Genomic DNA, 15,994 nt, shown 5'->3' on the forward strand with positions numbered 1-15,994 from the left:
CAGTAACGAGGATAGTAATGCTCTTAGCTGATTTGCTGATGTTGGGAATAAAACGATGTTCATACAATATCTAATATTTCGACCAATAGCTTATATGGAAACTGTATGAAATATCGGTTAATTCTGGTCAACTTCAGACTATTTACTGTTTCAAGCCGTCAAGTTTCATAAGAATATCTAAGAATATCTTTTGTACACTCAATTCGTCATCCTGATCAATCTATAGACTAAGGTGCTTAGGTACAATTTTTTTTAAGAAAATGTTAGTACAATGAAGTTCTAAATCCGATTTTAAAAGTGTATAATTGTTGATTTTTTTGATAAGATTTCGTGAATTCCAATCAATTTTGCGCGCGCGCTTTTAAAGCATTTTCAAAGCCAACCAGTATTTGGGAATACCCTAAGAAATACTAGCACATATACGCATTCCATTTTGACTCCGAAAAATATAGCATTGGCTAACGTGGTCACACCTTAAACCAAAACAGTCCAATGTTAAAATACGTTTGTGATAGATAACAGGCTGGCTAAATGTGGGAAACATTATCATGATACGAAATGTTGTGGTGGGCATGTCGGGGGGCGTGGACAGTGCTGTCAGCGCCCATCTGCTCAAGGAGCGCGGCTACAATGTGCTCGGCGTGTTTATGCGCAACTGGGACGAGCACGACGAAGCCGGCCGCTGCAGCGGAGAGCAGGATTTAAAGGATGCGGAACTGGCTTGCCGGCACCTGCAAATCGAGCTGCGCCAAGTGAACTATGTGAAGCAATACTGGACAGCGGTGTTTAGCCAGTTTCTAGATGACTATCAGCAGGGCCTGACGCCCAATCCGGATATATTGTGTAACAAGCATATAAAGTTCGATCTGTTCCATCGGCACGCCCTGCATACCTTGCAATATGATGCCGTCGCCACTGGCCATTATGCCCGCAACAGTCTGGGAGACTTTTTGGAGCATGGCTCCAGCCAGACCCCAGAAGATGTACGCCTGCTCATACCTGCCGACACATTTAAGGATCAGACCTTCTTTCTATCTGGCATAGCACATGCAGCACTGCAGCGCACAATGTTCCCGCTGGGTGGATTGAAGAAGACAGAGGTTAAGCAGCTGGCGCGCCGCATCGGCCTGCATCGGTTGGCCGAAAAGCGGGAGAGCACCGGCATCTGCTTTGTGGGCAAGCGCGACTTCAAGGCCTTTATACAGGAGGTAATCCAATAGTCGCACAAATATTGTCAAATAACTTTAAATCGGAAATATCACCTTTGACAGTACATCAGCTCCAAACCGGGACACTTTGTGGATGTCGATAGCGGCGTCGTTGTGGGCACACACGAGGGCATTCACCAGTGGACCGTGGGACAGCGCTGCCGGCTAAGCTCTCATTTGCAGCCGTACTTTGTGGCACGAAAAGATGCAGCCAGCAATATCATTTACGTGGCCTCCGGCCACGAACATCCCGCGCTGCTAAGCACCCGCATTCACATTGGCGAACTCAACTGGCTGTGCAACCGGGCACGTCAGCAATTGGCCACAAAAGGCCGCCTGCGTTGCCGCTTTCGCTTTCAGCACACAAAGCCACTGGTCGAATGCCAGCTGCGTCCCTTCGAAGTACAGCTGGATGCACCACTGCGCGCCATCACACCGGGGCAGTATGCTGTCTTCTATGACGATGCGGCGTGCTTGGGTGCTGCGCGCATTTTGCATGGAGAACCATTGCAATGCCTGCAGCAACAAGTGGCCGTGGAGCGGTAGTAGTTAAGCACGGAGTTATTTTGTTTTGTAGTCTCATTTGAAATAAGTCCTGTTCGCAATGTACATATCTACATATCTGAAAAAATTGAGATGCATATAGAGCAACACTTTTTTTTTGTTTGTTTCCGCACAACACCCTAAAGAATAAATATTATAGTTTAATATAAGTATATAAAAGGCAGGATTGATTTCAATCTCAAATTATATATACTCTTGACCGGAACGACGAGCTGATTGGTTCCATGTCCGTTTTTATGAACCCGTCCTGCCAAGAGAATTAGAGGTAGAGGTTCTAAAATGAATTCGATATTCTGCCATTTTGCAGCACGTCTCGTCAATAACAAAGGTCATATTCATCTAATATAACATTCAGTCTCATTTAAGGCATTTACTTATTAAAATGATAAAAAAAAAACACCAAACTTGCAGAGGTTATTTTTTGTAAATACTTCAATTTGGAACTGAGTCGGGCATTCTCGACTAGAGCATTTTTGCTTGGCTTAAAGAGAGAGATATCGTGAAGAAAAACCAAATAGTTCTATTCACCGTTTTTCCACCAATTTTCCACACTTGCGCATGGAAATTTATCATTAGACCAAAACTGTGGTTCTATGGTAAACACATGTATCGTATATTTAAAGTCTGCTTTACACAATTTCAAATCGAATGCAACAAACACATGACTTAATCTATTTCGAAATATTCAATTCTAAAGTCCGTTTTACATAGTTTGAAGTCTTATGGCTATATATATATATATTAATTTTCTATCGGTAGTCCTAAGCGCGTTGGCGAAAAAAAAGGCTATCATACTAAAAACAATTGTCGTTATAAATTAGATTATATTAAATAAAATTGGCTGGATTAGCAAAGGTCGTTGCATCAATAAACTGTCTTAACGGCTAAACTAGAGACTACATCTAGAAAACACAGGGGAGTGCGCAATGAGCTTATGTGAGGAGCACGGTCAACGCATCTAGAAATCGGGTCAGGTCGCTCTGACGCAGCTGGACGATAGACGGCTCAAAGAAGTCTTGCAGCAGGCTGGTCTTGCTCTTCTGTGCCGCCTGGTCGAACGCCTTGCCAAAGAAGTTCTTTGGCGAGTCCTCGCGCACTGGCGCTATGCCCACCAGCAGGCACATACCCTGCGTCGCATCTAGCGGGCAGGTGGCAATAAGCGGTAGATCCGGTGCCTGACGCACTCTCGTCGTTGCCACATGACCATGCAACACGAATTTCGCGAGCAGCGCCAGCGCATATGGATAGGAGAAGAAGGCGTGCTCCTCCTGTAGCACATAATAGAAAAAGGATCCAGTCGAATGTACCTGATGTGCCTCCAGACAGCTTTGCACCTGCCGAAAGATAGCCGCATGCAGCAGCTTGGCATTATCAATTCCCACATTAAGTAGCTGCCTATGCTGGCGGGTCAGCGCATCCGACGCTTCCATAAAACAATCCTCAGGTGTTTTATGCTTCTTAACCGACTGCAGTATTGCCAACAGAGCATAGACATAGTCGGCGGCAGCATAACGGCTGCGATAGCCATAGCTGAGCGTGAAGGTGCCATAGACAATATCTGGTATGCCATACTTCTCGGCCAGCTGCTCCACCATAGAATAGAATTCTTTGCGCAGAACCAGATCCATGGCGCTGTATGTTTGGCGCGCATGCACCAGTGGCAGGCCCATTTCGACGAGCAGCTCATGTAGACGCTTCTCGCCCCTCAAGGTCCACAGCTTCATCTGACAGGCGGAGTAGCGCGAGTAGCTGACAATAAAATATACAAATAAGCCGAACAATTAGATATCCCTTGTCTTCACTTACCGCATTGACTCGGTTACGGTCCAGTGTCTATACAGGACTAGGTGTAGATCGTTCTCAAAGCTGATCTTCGAGGCACTCATTGTGTTTTGATCATTAGTCTTGTTGGTCAGACGCGACACGTGCGACTGTATGTGCTCCAGCTCGAGTGTGTAGGCGCCGCTCTCGATCTTGCCCAGCAGCAGCTGCTCGCTAATGCCTACAATGGCCCACCACAGCAGATCCATGTTGTCCTTGGACAGCTTCCAGGCTAGCTCGAAGATGTACAATGCCGTTGATCGGCCATAGTAGCTGAATTGTGTATAGTCGAACATGATGCGATCCCGTTCCGATTCCCATTGCCGTCTTGCCCTCTGACGCATGACCCGCTGCTCGTGCCGCTGCATCCGGCTTAGCTTGGGCGCGCGCTCCCTCTCGACGCTGTCGCCGTCACCTTGACCGTCATCCGAATCGCCAGCACCGCTGTCTCCATCCTCCCCATCCCCATCTTCATTGTCGTCCTCATCCTCGCCATCCGAGTCATAGAATATAGTTTCAAATGCTGGTATGTTCTCCTCTAGGGCTGGATCGCCTAAAATGCAAACCTGTCGATCGCTGTAAACATTGCAGACGTCCAGCGGCCGATGGGAATCGCATATGTAAAATGTGACATCCTCTGCCGGCTGCAGCAGCTCCACAATGTCAACACATCCGCCGCAATTGACCAGCAGCACATATTTAACATCGCCCTGGTGCTCCGAATAGGCACGTCGCAATCCAGTTACGCCCATAATGGGCACCACAGTGTACAGCATGTGATCGTACTTAAAGAGCGATTGCAGAATTTTGCTGGCGCAGATCGCGTCGACGTCATAGTTTACTATGATCAAAATCCGTTTGCCAATCAGTTGTCTGTAAAAGTCATTCTTTAGGTCCTGTATGAACATTTTCGCCGCACGCACAGTTAATTCCGCTGCGTGAAGAGTCACAAATCGGTACAAAGACACACAAAAAACAATATTTTAAATACAAGTATGAGTTATATAGGTCAGGTTGCGACACTTGTGGTCTTTAAGCGTCAATTAACTTAATCAATGCAATTGTTGCTGTTGCGGCACTTAAATGGCCCTATTTGCGCGTTGCATTTTGTTATATTCGCTTTTGATTGCACTTTCTAACAGGGCTCTCCGCTCTTTGTGGCCTACATGCTCCACAGCTGCGGGATCGAATTAAGGCGGGAAACGGACAGCTGTTCGGCGAGGCCGTGTGGCACTGTGAACGGCAATTGCTCAGTGTGGCTCAGTGATTGCTACATGTGGCTGGCATCAATGTACCAAAATTGGTACATTACTTAGCTACGTGTTGATACACATATTGGTACATTTTTTTATTAACTTTACCGAATATGGAAAACATTAAGTAATTGATTAAACTGAAAAAAAAATGGAGTAAAAAAATCATGTTGCTTTATCAGCGAAAATGAGCCTAAACCTAAATTCTATAATTATTGGTACAAATTATTTGTTTCAAGCGGCAAACTGGGATCTATCGTTTAAACTATCGATTACACCATGCATATCGAAATTGCAAGCGATTATTAGTTCGAATATGAAATACCGACTACATGTGTCCTACGTTTATTGTTAAATATTAAGCTAACGTATTTAAAACGCATCTCATATACGAAAACAAGTTTCAATCATGGGCAACAATAAGGGCAAGCGCAAAGCCCTCACACAGCGTCAAGTTTGCTCCAGAATGAACTTCCTTTATCAGGCGTCAAACTTGATGGCGCACAGCAACAACAACACCCTTGCCGCCTACTACGGCAAGCTCTGTCGCAACGTGGGCACAAAGGCGCTGATGCACATGTGAGCTCTGAGTTGATTCTGTGTCTTTTATTATAGCTAATTCTTGTCAATGCTTGAGGCAGGTCGCCGGCGCTGAAACGCACGCTGTGCAAACGCTGCTCCTTGCCGTTGCTGCCGGGCGTTAATACGTCGCTAAAGCTGGCCCAGAAGCAAAAACAGCTGCAGCAGCAGCAGCAGCAGGTGATTCCCGTGGAGGCAGCCACTGCGACGGCAACAAGCACAACCGGCAAACGCCGCCATCGCCGTTTGCGTGGCAAGCGCAACAAGGGCCACCATGAGACTGACGACGCTGTCCAAAAAGATGCCGCATCCAGTGCCAACATTGACGAACACGCTCGCCTACACTTGCAGTGTGCTTTGTGCGGGTCGAAACGACGCTTCCAAGTCGACACACAAAACGAGTGCTGGCCAGAGCGCTCTGAGGCGATTGTGCAGGTGATAAGACTGGACGGACAAAGAAACGAAGACGAAGACGATAGAGGCGGAGAAGGAGGAGGAGGAGGAGGAGGAAGAGTAGAAGGAGTAGGAACAGCACAAGAGCAGTGATAAGCGTATTTGGATGGCAATGACTTATCGCACGTGCGGCTGGTTACACTTGTTGATAAGCAAAATTAATTATCGGCCATCGACTGTTCCCCGATCACAGTTCAGTATTTGAACATATGCTGAGCTGTAAACACATGATTGGCCAGCTGCTGGGCCGGCAGCTTAAGCGCCACGCCAGCCATGGCATTACGGCCAGACTGTTGGAGCAGCGTTACGTGGAGCTAACACAGCCAGACGGACGGCAACTCAAGTACCCGAGCATTTGGCTGCGTGACAATTGCCAGTGCTCGGAGTGTTTCCATGCGGCGACTAGAGCACGCAAGAGCCACTGGGATCGCAGCCCGCTGCACGTACAACCGGAGCGCGTCAGCTACGATGAGCAGCGTCAGCAGCTCATTGTCAGCTGGCAGGATGCTCACAACTCTAGCTATGACCTCGACTGGTTGCAGCAGCGGGACTTCGGCGCAGAGGCCAGGCAACGATATCTGGACGAGGTTTACAAGCAACCGGCTCAGCTCTGGGGCAAGCCGCAGTTTGGTGCAGTTTCTCGTGAATTCGCTTACCAGGATGTGATCAAGAAGGATGCAGTTCTGCGCGCCTGGCTCGAGGCGCTGGCTGTGCATGGCTTTGCGCTTCTGCGTGAGGCGCCCCACGATACCCAAGTCGTGTGCCATCTGGCCGAACGCATTGGGTACATCAAGCACACCACCTACGGGTAAATCCAAATCAGATTTCCTTTGAGCGCATAATATATGCAATCGGTTTTTATTCTGGAGCAGGGATGTGTTTGAGGTCAAGTCGAAGCCCAATGCTGGAAACTATGCGTACTTGATGACGCCGCTGCCGCTGCACACAGACATGCCCTACTATGAGTACAAGGCGGGCATTAACATTTTGCATACGCTGGTGCAATCGGAGTCGCCGGGTGGCGCCAATACAATGACCGATGGCTTCTTTATAGCCGATAAGATGCGTCGAGAGCATCCGGAGTATTACGAACTGCTGCGCACCATACCTGTTAACTGGTATGACATTGGACACGATGGAGACGCCGGCAAACCGTTCCACAGTCTGTGGCGTGCGCCTGTCATTTGCCTGGACATCGATGGACACTTTGCACGCATCAATCAGAACACCACCAAACGTGACAGTCGCTTCACAGTGCCTTTGGAGCATGCATTAGCCTGGTATGAGGCGTACGATAAGTTCCTTCAGCTGGCCCAGGCCGAAGCTGTGGAGTTCAAGACGCGCCCTGGTGATGTATTTGTTTTTAACAATCTTCGAATGCTGCACGGACGTACCGCATACGAGGATTCAGCGCAAAACAAGCGGCATCTCATAGGAGCCTATGTTGACTGGGATACCATCTACTCCAAGATACGCACACTAAAGTTCCCGAATGTAAAGACTTAGCCCTTCCGTGTGCATTGAAAGTGAAAATCAAAATCTGCGTATTAAGTTAAATACTCGATTATAAAAATTGTATTACAATTTTACCATCTTTTTTATATTTGAAGACAACCGCCAAAAAATGACCGACAAACAATATTTTGTTATCGACATCGATTTATTGTGTCCGTTTTGCTAGCGTGATCAGCATACTGGCCATATATCGCCAGTGGTAGGAAATGAAAGTATCGATAAGGTTGATACATCGATACCATTCTATTCAACCCTAGTCTGGTCTTTGCACATGCATATCAACATCAACAAGAAAAACGCATTTGATAGCAGAAAATGCGAACTGATTTCAATATATAAAAGTGCTTAAACCTAACGTAGTGTGTGTGTGTGTGTGTATGTGTTTTAATGCGCATTGCGAATAAATAAATGATGCCCTATAATATGCGTACCTGCGGCAGCAACGCCATGGTACGTGAGTACGCTGGCGGCAGCCTCAATGGCATTTTGCGCAAAACAGGAGCCGCCGCAGGAGGCGCAGCAACAGCTTCCGGCGTGGGCGCCAATGGGTTACCGTATGGCGCTGCATCAACGGATCCGCGACAGCCTCCACTGGAGCTGCTCGTTTTTGGCTATGCGTGCAAGATATTCCGTGACGATGAGAAGGCGCGCGAGATGGATCATGGCAAACAGCTGATACCCTGGATGGGCGATGTAAATCTCAAAATAGACAGGTTAATAATTGTTGCCTGCCACCGGCACTAAACTTAATTATACTATAATACGCTATACCCACATACATAATGTACTTGTATGTGTATACACATATGTATGTAACACCTTGGATCCCATATGTTTATGTGCCAGAAGAAGAAAAACCGAACAACTGGTACATTTGCCAGTCCCATAACTATCATATTTATCCTAGAATATATGTAGTTATGTTTGAGGAAACCAAACTACAAAACCTACCGGAAATTAACCCGAACTGAACGAGACTCGAACTGTACTATATTTCCAGAAGCTTAACTTAAAAAACTCCCTACTGGAAACTCGACTAGAGTCAAAACCATATTGAAAGTTGTCAAGTATTTCATTAGGTCCTATCCTACGAACACAAGTTAACTGACTTATGGACTGGCCGGGTGGTAAGGGGGCAGCGAAACAGACCCAACTGACGTTGACTCTGCAACTGTAAAAGCTATCGTTTTCTCATTGTAATAACAGCTCTTTTCAGTGCTTCGCAAACTGTAATATATTTTTAAACAAAAATTTAAACTGTAATCGTAAAACAATTAACTTTTTTTTAGCAACCGGAGCGGTATGTATGAATGATTAAGACATAATAATTGATATATTTATATGCAAATATATATATATATATATATTTATACATATATACATAATTATAGACATTTAATTTAACAAAAATACAATTTATTTAACAACTGTGTGAAGCTATTTGATCGAGATGCATATACTTCTTTTCGGTTTTAATAGATCGAAAGATCTATTTTAATTTGATTTGATTTGTGTGTGTGTGTGCGAGTGAGTGTGTGTGTGTGTGTGAGTGTTTGTTTGTGTGCGTGGCTCTCACAAGCAGCATCACAATTTTGATTTTGTTAACTAACAACGTTCTCTTTCCTGTTTATATTTCTCTTATTCTTTTCTTTGGAACACACACACACACACACACACACACCCACACACGTATTTATACAGATATGACGTGCGTGGAGCGCTGTGCGAACTTTCTACCTATGAGGCACCACCTGGTGGCTATGGAAATCGTCTTGAATATCTCAGCGCCGAGGAGCAGCGGGCGGAGCAGCTGTGCGAAGAGGAGCGCTATCTGTTCCTATACAACAACGAAGAAGAGCTACGGCTGCAGCAAGGTAAGTGCAGTTGCCGGTATGCCGTATGCACCGCCTACTCAATGCGAATTGTATGTACTACTATTTAAATTCTAAGTGCCAAGAAATACCGATTTCATAACGAAAAGTCAAGCTCAAATTGAACAAAAAAAATATATACATATATCAAGACCAAAATTCAAGACAAAATATTAACGAGAACAGAAACAAGAACAAGAAACAAGCACAAATAGAAGCGTAGAAATCAAGTCAAATGCAAGTAGCAGCAAAAAAAAAATGATCAAAAACCAACCCAAACCAACAACAGCAGCAACAACAACAATGATAATGAATGTAAGTTTCATCCAATGCCTTGTGGTGGGTGCCGCCGTGGTTCAGGTAAATAAAAACCACTTGACATTTAACAATTCAACAATTTTTTGCAGATGCTGCTGCTGCGGCACATTGGGGAGTCCTTTCTCTCTGTAACTTTCCCTAATAATCTCTTGAAGACTGCACATAGAACTGAGCTCCAACGAAAGCTAAAAATGAAAAGAAAAAAAAAAACAACAGAAATTGAAGCTTTTAACAAATCAAAACTCAATGTCAAGAATATTTATTCTACGGTTCTTTTATGTGTATTCAACTATTCTTTTTTTTGTGCCGTGCGGCATTTGTTGCTGTTGTTTTTGTACTAAAGTCGCGCCGTTTGTCTTGTTTTCTTATTTTTGCCAACACTACATACGCACAAACTTTCACACACTCACACACACACACATACACATATATAAACGTACAGAGGAGGATCTGAAGCGTCTGCAACAGGAGACATCCGGTGGCAACTATAGCCAAGTCGATTTCCATTACGATGGCCAATCAACATGTAGCTCATCTGGTGCAGATGCTGTCACCTCACCAACGTCGGAGTCATCGACACCGGCCGAGGAATCCGAGCTACCGTACACACTGCCACCCAGTCTTCTCGTGGCGCCCGCTCCGGGCATGCAGTTGGTAAGGAGTCAATTGCAATTGCCAAAATATAATAACAAATCCAAATGGAAATTCCCGCATTTCATCATCATGTAGCCGGAGACAATGAAGCAGCATGCAATTATTGAGAAGACGGCACGTTTCATTGCCACCCAGGGCGCCCAGATGGAGATCCTGATCAAAGCCAAGCAAGCCAACAATGCACAGTTTGATTTTCTGTCGCAGGGCGGCCAGTTGCAACCATATTATCGCCATCTGCTGTCTGCCATTAAGCAAGGCAAGTATGCGGCCTCAGCGCCGCCGGCGACAACGGACACGGCCAATGGGGCAGGCGAGGGGAGCGCATCTTTGAGCAGTCCGAAGCGTAGCCAGCAGATCATAACGGTGCCCACCATCAAGTACAAACCGTCGGCCAATTGCGCCTACACCCAGCTCATCAGTAAAATCAAAGGTGTTCCGCTGCAGACAGTATTGGACGATGAGAACGCTTCACAGCATTCCAACGGAACCGCCTCGCCGACGCCCAGCTGCAAGTCCGAGGGCCAGAGTCAAAGCAGCATTGCCGCCCCAGCATCCAACGGCGAATTTACGCCCGTCCTGTTGCAGTACAATGGCAGCACATTTGCCCACGAGGCGGAGGAGGACAACGCCAACGATGCGCCGCCTAAGGTTGAGCTATTAAAAAACACCAGTGCTCTGGCGCTTGCCCAAAATTATAGCTCCGATAGCGACGATGAGCAGGACGCGGACGATGACAACAGTAAACAAGGCTCCCAGGAAGCCACGCAAACAGTCACCGCCACTGCCACTCCGACCACCGCCACGAAGAAAACCACTGCGGTGCTAGCACCGCCACCGCTTTTAACTTTTCCTCTGCCAGAGGAGACGCTGCGCCACATCATCGACAAGACGGCCACGTATGTAATTAAGAACGGTCGCCAGTTTGAGGAGACTCTGCGCACCAAGAGCGTCGAACGTTTCAATTTTTTGCTGCCGGACCACAAGTTCTATGCGTATTACATGTACAAAATAACCGGCGATGTGGACGCCGCTTCTAAGGAGGAGAAAACGCGCAAAGCGGCTGCCGTTGCTGCTGCACTGATAAGCAAAAAGGGTCTTGGTGGCGCAAATGCAACTGCTGGAGCTGGTGCGACTGAAAAGGGTGCGTGTAGCCAGCACATGCTGTAGAAAGCAGAGACCTCATTTCCATAATCTTTTGCAGCGCACGTGAGCTTCGCTATACGCGCACGCGATGAGAACGCGTCGCTGCAGCCGGTACTGCCACTGGAGGCGAGCGATGATGATGAACTGAAGGCCAAATCAAGTGCCGAGCAAGCGCGTCCTGGCATGCCAGATAGCGTGCAACGCGCCATCAAGCAAGTGGAGACGCAGCTGCTGGCCAGAACTGGCGCCCCAAAAGCCACTCCGGCAACGACAGCGTCTTCACCACTCAAAGAGCAACGACAGGGTGCGTATCGATTAGAGTGAGAGAGCCAGAAGGAAAGAGAGGGCTATAGAGCAACACATCTGTTCTAACTTGTGACTTTCTTCCCTCCGCTATAGCCGAGGAGCGTGTCAAGGATAAACTGGCACAGATCGCACGTGATAAGCTTAACGGCATAATGTCGCGCGAGAAGCAGCTGCAGCTGGAACGCAAGCGCAAGGCCATGGCCTTTCTCAATCAAATTAAGTGTAAGTTTTCGCCCAAAGTGTTTGCACTCAACGGAAAAAAAAAATTCTTCTTTCTGCTTAGATTAAGCACAAACCAAAAAGGTGTTAAACAGCAGCCAAGTTCGAAATTGCATCAACTGAAACGAATTGCCTAAGAACTTTGATTCTTTTCCGTTTCCATGTAGTTAGCAGGTTTTTAGAATAAGTATTTGTCCCTCTACCTATATGCGTCACAAAATATTCAGTTATGAAAAAGCCCGTTTCGTACTTAGTTTAAAAATATTCAAGAATGAATTTGAAATTCAACGACATGTTCATATTAGAATTTCGATAGACATTTTTCTCTATTTGATTTTCTATTCCCATTTGCAAAGCTCAGGCTCGCCTTCGAACGGAATAATCAATGCAGGTCTTGGAGCTCGATTCTCCGTGATCGGAAAATGGGTGGAAAATGATGGAATTGAAAGGGTTGCGAACATATTTTCAAAGATCTCGTTGACGAGTCATTTGCGAGGTATATTTCGTTCCGATCTGCTTTAATGGCAGAAAATATCTAGGAAAAGATATATTTAGGATTTGGAGTGTAAGACACAGTCGAAAATGCCGTATAAAATCTGTTAATAACATAACATACTAAAAAATATAATTGTTTATTGGACTTAAGGTGAAGGTACGGCTATTGGCACTGGATTGGATGCGTTAACCACGGAAACAGCTGCGGCAAATGCGGATTCGGTAGCGGCGGCAGCTAACATCAATGGTGATTCGAATGATTCGGTGCGCTCCATACCCATCACTTACTTTGGACCTGATGATGATGAGGATGACGACGATGAAGACGACGACGACGAGGACAATGATGTGGGCGTGCGGACGGCAGCAGCTCCACCGCCGATCAGAACGGCTTATGCAGAGGATGACGAAGATGAAGACGGCGATCTGGAAAAATACAATTTACTTAACGATGATAGTACCAATACATTTACCAGCAAGGTGGCGGCGGCATCGGCAGCAGCAGCAGCAGCAGCGCCCGTCCTGCTCTCCGATGACGACGATGTGCAGTTGGTATCCGCCGCGGCCGCACCACAGTCAGTGTCGGCCGCTTCATCAGCTGGGCGCCATCGTAAGACTGGGCGTCGAAGTCGCAGTCACAGCAGCAGCAGCTGCTGCTCCATAACGCAAGATGCTTCAGTGACCTCATCCAGCAGTAGTCCCAGTTGCCGACGCAGTCGTAGTCGGAGTCGCAGTGCCCATAGGCAGCGACGCAAGCGCAAGTCCAGCGCCATTGCCAAACATAGACACCGCCGTCGCAGTCGCAGTGCATCGCGCAGTTCGCGCCACAAGCAGCGCAGTCGCAGTCGTAGCAGCAGCCATTCTTGCTTGCGCCGCCATCGCGACCATAAGGAGGAGACCTTGTCGCGCAGAAGGAATCACCAGCGCCAGCCGAGCAAAAAGAGTCACAAGCGCCACAAGCGACGTCGACGCAGCAGCGGAGGATCTGCCTCGCAATGAACCGTGTCTTTGTATCTAAAGCATTTTAGATTCTAGGTTTAAGAATTGTACATTTCCCTCTTTTTTTTTTTAATGTTGAGCAATGTTTTGAATGCGACCCATTGAGCATGGTCGTCAGTAATAAAATTTAGGTGTACAAATATTTACAAGCTGTTCATCACATCAAGGTTGTTAACGAACCAGATCATCGTATATTGCCGTGTCAAGGCATAGATATAAGAGAAAAGAGAACTTGTTAGAGTTGTAATTGTATTATATTATATTATAATCATGTTTACAAGTCTAGTATGTAAGCCGAACCAGATTTAACCAGGAATTCGCATCAGGCAAACCGAACCCGATTCGAAACATAAATTTTTTAGAAACGATTTAGTTTTTAAAACAAGAAACTTTTGAGGAGGACTCCAGGAGGAGGAGGCACAGAGCATAATAAACTTCATCTCCAATCCTTGGAATTATTCAATCCTAAATATTTGTTAATGCCAATTTTGGGCAGAGATCAAAATTGGCAATTCAATTGGATCATTAATATTGCAAAACCAAGATATGAACACAAGTCTGGGTTCAAGGATGTGTAAAACCAGGTTCACCCACCGAACGTTAAGGCAGGGAGTTGGTTCGAACCGTAAGCCAAACCACCGACTACATACTTTATACTTGACATAGTCTTAAAACCACACGAATGAAACTGATCTTAACAAACAAAATATTTATTTCGGAGGGGTATATAAAAGAATTCGGACCGCTCCATAAGGTCTTTGGTGTGTTGACGGTCACGGCGCAAATCCACCGACACACAAGTCTATACAATAATTGGCACGTTCCAGTTTTTTGGAGCGCATTTTATTTCGTTTATTGCAGTAAACACTTTTCTTTGGTAAATTTCTGCATTTAAGTATATTATTAATGGACTTTCTAAGCCATACAAATATTTGAACTATTCGATGTTGCTAAAGTCAAGAAATAACGATTTCTCAATATAAAAAAAGGGACATATTGTATATAAGCTACAAAGTCGTGTAGCTTAGATTTATTATATTTATTATATGCAAAGTTTATATATATAAGTTTGGTTTCAAAGAAGTGTGTAGCATACAGTTGCTTTCTTATGGTCGCAGTGGGTGTATTTAGATCAATATAAGTTAGTTAATAATAAATATAGGTTTATGGTTAGTATATATATATATATGTGCGTATATGGTTATATGATTTAATGCATTCTAGACTAGACCAGGTCTAGAATTCCAAGACGCCAGGCAAATATTTGTCGATAAGCGTTTGATAGTATGGCCATAGAGCGTCAATATCGGGCACCACCTCGCTTTTTGTGTATAGATCGTAGCGGCTGTAGGGAGAGTTATTGTTATAGATATATACATATTTATAGATGTGGGTTTAACGGTTCAACTCACTTGAATATTAGAACCCATTTCTTGGTCACAGTATCCTTAGGCGCCTCCAGGTGCTTGTAGTCGCCGCCATTATGCCAGGGATAGAACGAATGGAAGCGTATTATATTGCAGGCCACCTCGGGCAACTTGGTATTGTTGTGCTTGAGCACTGCGAACATGTACTCGTCGTGGCCCCAGGACATGAGCAGATTGTCGATGCCACAGTGTGGCTTGTAAATGCCGTATTTGGTATTATATTTGGGATTATCCCCATCGGGATTACCCACAAAGCTTTCGTCACGATAAACTATGCTATCGCCCCAACGACAGCCCACGGCAAAGGTATCGCCCACAACGGCCCATTGTGGCTCATCGTAGAAGGCCATAATCTTGCCGAGATCGTGTATGAGGGCTATCAGATGTAGCCAATCATGCTCTGGAAATTCGGCGCGTGCACGCTCAGCTGCCTGGAAGGCGTGTATAATGTTGGGCAAATCCAGATCGGGATCGGACTCATCAATTAAATCGTTGAGTTTTTCCAACGCTTCGCGCACCGTCATCTTAATGGTGTTGAACTTCAGCCAGCGTTTGCGACGATCTGTGAACGGGAGCGATTATTAAATCTAAACGCAAAGGCAATTTGGTCAAGGATAGTTCTTACCGTTGACAAAGTCCACAGTTTGATTTAGGTGCATCTGGCGATAGGTGCGACGCACGCGTTCCTTTAGCGGATCCTCCACATCAATGCTATAGTCACGAAACTTGGAAGGATTTTTATCGGCAAATGAGGGCTCCGGACGCAACAGCTCCGAAGGATCCATCAAATGGATTTGGTGCTACACAAATTATAAAAAAACACACATTGCTTAAAAAAAGTCACTTAAGTTTTTCAGTTATATTCTCACCTCCTGTAAGATTCTCATGTTACGCGATTTGAATTATAACAAGTATGGAAAAAGAAATATATTGAAATTCGAATTGTTCGCCTTAACTACTGCACGATTGGTCGGACAAGATGCTTTTGAATCGCGAGCTTCTCCGGGCGCTCACTTTTATAGATCGCCGAGCAATATCACATCTAGGCTACATATAGTATTCATATAGTATTATATTTTGATTTATAGCATTTTTGTTGTTTAATAGCCACCTAATCAGTTATCAATGTGGGACCCCACTCAAGTCATTGCTCATATACATAGATGTAG

The 15,994-nt window shown here is 45.6% G+C and overlaps 6 protein-coding genes across 8 annotated transcripts; 4 read left to right on the forward strand and 2 right to left on the reverse strand.

The window, feature by feature from the left end:
- The first annotated feature begins 486 nt into the window (after window positions 1-486).
- Window positions 487-1,859, forward strand: LOC135428367 (mitochondrial tRNA-specific 2-thiouridylase 1). Its single transcript, XM_064682320.1, has 2 exons — window positions 487-1,208; window positions 1,272-1,859. Exons 1-2 carry the CDS (start codon window positions 549-551, stop codon window positions 1,752-1,754), a joined length of 1,143 nt encoding a protein of 380 aa, XP_064538390.1. The 5' UTR covers window positions 487-548; the 3' UTR covers window positions 1,755-1,859.
- Window positions 1,860-2,361: 502 nt separating this feature from the next.
- On the reverse strand, window positions 2,362-4,777 carry Cdc45 (cell division cycle protein 45). The gene is made up of 2 exons (XM_064682434.1): window positions 3,579-4,777; window positions 2,362-3,521 (listed from the first exon to the last, which is right to left on the reverse strand). Exons 1-2 carry the CDS (start codon window positions 4,499-4,501, stop codon window positions 2,705-2,707), a joined length of 1,740 nt encoding a protein of 579 aa, XP_064538504.1. The 5' UTR covers window positions 4,502-4,777; the 3' UTR covers window positions 2,362-2,704.
- A 379-nt stretch (window positions 4,778-5,156) lies between these two features.
- Window positions 5,157-5,971, forward strand: Rpp21 (ribonuclease P protein subunit Rpp21). The gene is made up of 2 exons (XM_064682565.1): window positions 5,157-5,425; window positions 5,488-5,971. Exons 1-2 carry the CDS (start codon window positions 5,256-5,258, stop codon window positions 5,969-5,971), a joined length of 654 nt encoding a protein of 217 aa, XP_064538635.1. The 5' UTR covers window positions 5,157-5,255.
- A 21-nt stretch (window positions 5,972-5,992) lies between these two features.
- LOC135428512 (gamma-butyrobetaine dioxygenase) lies at window positions 5,993-7,462 on the forward strand. Its single transcript, XM_064682561.1, has 2 exons — window positions 5,993-6,686; window positions 6,751-7,462. The coding sequence occupies exons 1-2, from the start codon at window positions 6,088-6,090 to the stop codon at window positions 7,382-7,384; spliced, it is 1,233 nt and encodes a 410-aa protein (XP_064538631.1). The 5' UTR covers window positions 5,993-6,087; the 3' UTR covers window positions 7,385-7,462.
- Window positions 7,463-7,644: 182 nt separating this feature from the next.
- su(w[a]) (suppressor of white-apricot) lies at window positions 7,645-14,735 on the forward strand. Of its 3 annotated transcripts, XM_064682557.1 has the most exons (7): window positions 7,645-8,106; window positions 9,095-9,267; window positions 10,025-10,236; window positions 10,312-11,377; window positions 11,438-11,683; window positions 11,779-11,907; window positions 12,551-14,735. In XM_064682557.1, exons 1-7 carry the CDS (start codon window positions 7,802-7,804, stop codon window positions 13,396-13,398), a joined length of 2,979 nt encoding a protein of 992 aa, XP_064538627.1. In that variant the 5' UTR covers window positions 7,645-7,801; the 3' UTR covers window positions 13,399-14,735. The 3 variants fall into 3 exon arrangements, with proteins under 3 accessions (XP_064538627.1, XP_064538628.1, XP_064538629.1); XM_064682558.1 differs by lacking the exons at window positions 7,645-8,106; window positions 9,095-9,267 and adding an exon at window positions 9,452-9,579 and having other exon boundaries at window positions 9,672-10,236; XM_064682559.1 differs by lacking the exons at window positions 7,645-8,106; window positions 9,095-9,267 and adding an exon at window positions 9,465-9,624.
- On the reverse strand, window positions 14,393-15,851 carry Miox (Myo-inositol oxygenase). The gene is made up of 4 exons (XM_064682564.1): window positions 15,695-15,851; window positions 15,451-15,625; window positions 14,811-15,387; window positions 14,393-14,743 (listed from the first exon to the last, which is right to left on the reverse strand). The coding sequence occupies exons 1-4, from the start codon at window positions 15,710-15,712 to the stop codon at window positions 14,635-14,637; spliced, it is 879 nt and encodes a 292-aa protein (XP_064538634.1). The 5' UTR covers window positions 15,713-15,851; the 3' UTR covers window positions 14,393-14,634.
- Window positions 15,852-15,994: the final 143 nt, after the last annotated feature.

This window comes from Drosophila montana, unplaced genomic scaffold (assembly GCF_035044405.1).
Source record: "Drosophila montana isolate Dmon_TW-CO22-7 unplaced genomic scaffold, ASM3504440v1 contig_2481_1, whole genome shotgun sequence".
NCBI lineage: Eukaryota > Metazoa > Arthropoda > Insecta > Diptera > Drosophilidae > Drosophila > Drosophila montana.

Coding starts and splice junctions, on each gene's coding strand:
- Rpp21 (XM_064682565.1), top strand. CDS start 5,256: ATGGGCAACAATAAGGGCAAGCGCAAAGCCCTCACACAGCGTCAAGTT. Junction 5,426..5,487: donor ACAAAGGCGCTGATGCACAT/GTGAGCTCTGAG, acceptor TGCTTGAGGCAG/GTCGCCGGCGCTGAAACGCA.
- Miox (XM_064682564.1), bottom strand. Junction 15,388..15,450: donor AACTGTGGACTTTGTCAACG/GTAAGAACTATC, acceptor TCCCGTTCACAG/ATCGTCGCAAACGCTGGCTG. Junction 14,744..14,810: donor AAATGGGTTCTAATATTCAA/GTGAGTTGAACC, acceptor CTCTCCCTACAG/CCGCTACGATCTATACACAA.
- Cdc45 (XM_064682434.1), bottom strand. CDS start 4,501: ATGTTCATACAGGACCTAAAGAATGACTTTTACAGACAACTGATTGGC. Junction 3,522..3,578: donor ACCGTAACCGAGTCAATGCG/GTAAGTGAAGAC, acceptor TTTTATTGTCAG/CTACTCGCGCTACTCCGCCT.
- LOC135428367 (XM_064682320.1), top strand. CDS start 549: ATGATACGAAATGTTGTGGTGGGCATGTCGGGGGGCGTGGACAGTGCT. Junction 1,209..1,271: donor TCAAGGCCTTTATACAGGAG/GTAATCCAATAG, acceptor CACCTTTGACAG/TACATCAGCTCCAAACCGGG.
- LOC135428512 (XM_064682561.1), top strand. CDS start 6,088: ATGCTGAGCTGTAAACACATGATTGGCCAGCTGCTGGGCCGGCAGCTT. Junction 6,687..6,750: donor ATCAAGCACACCACCTACGG/GTAAATCCAAAT, acceptor ATTCTGGAGCAG/GGATGTGTTTGAGGTCAAGT.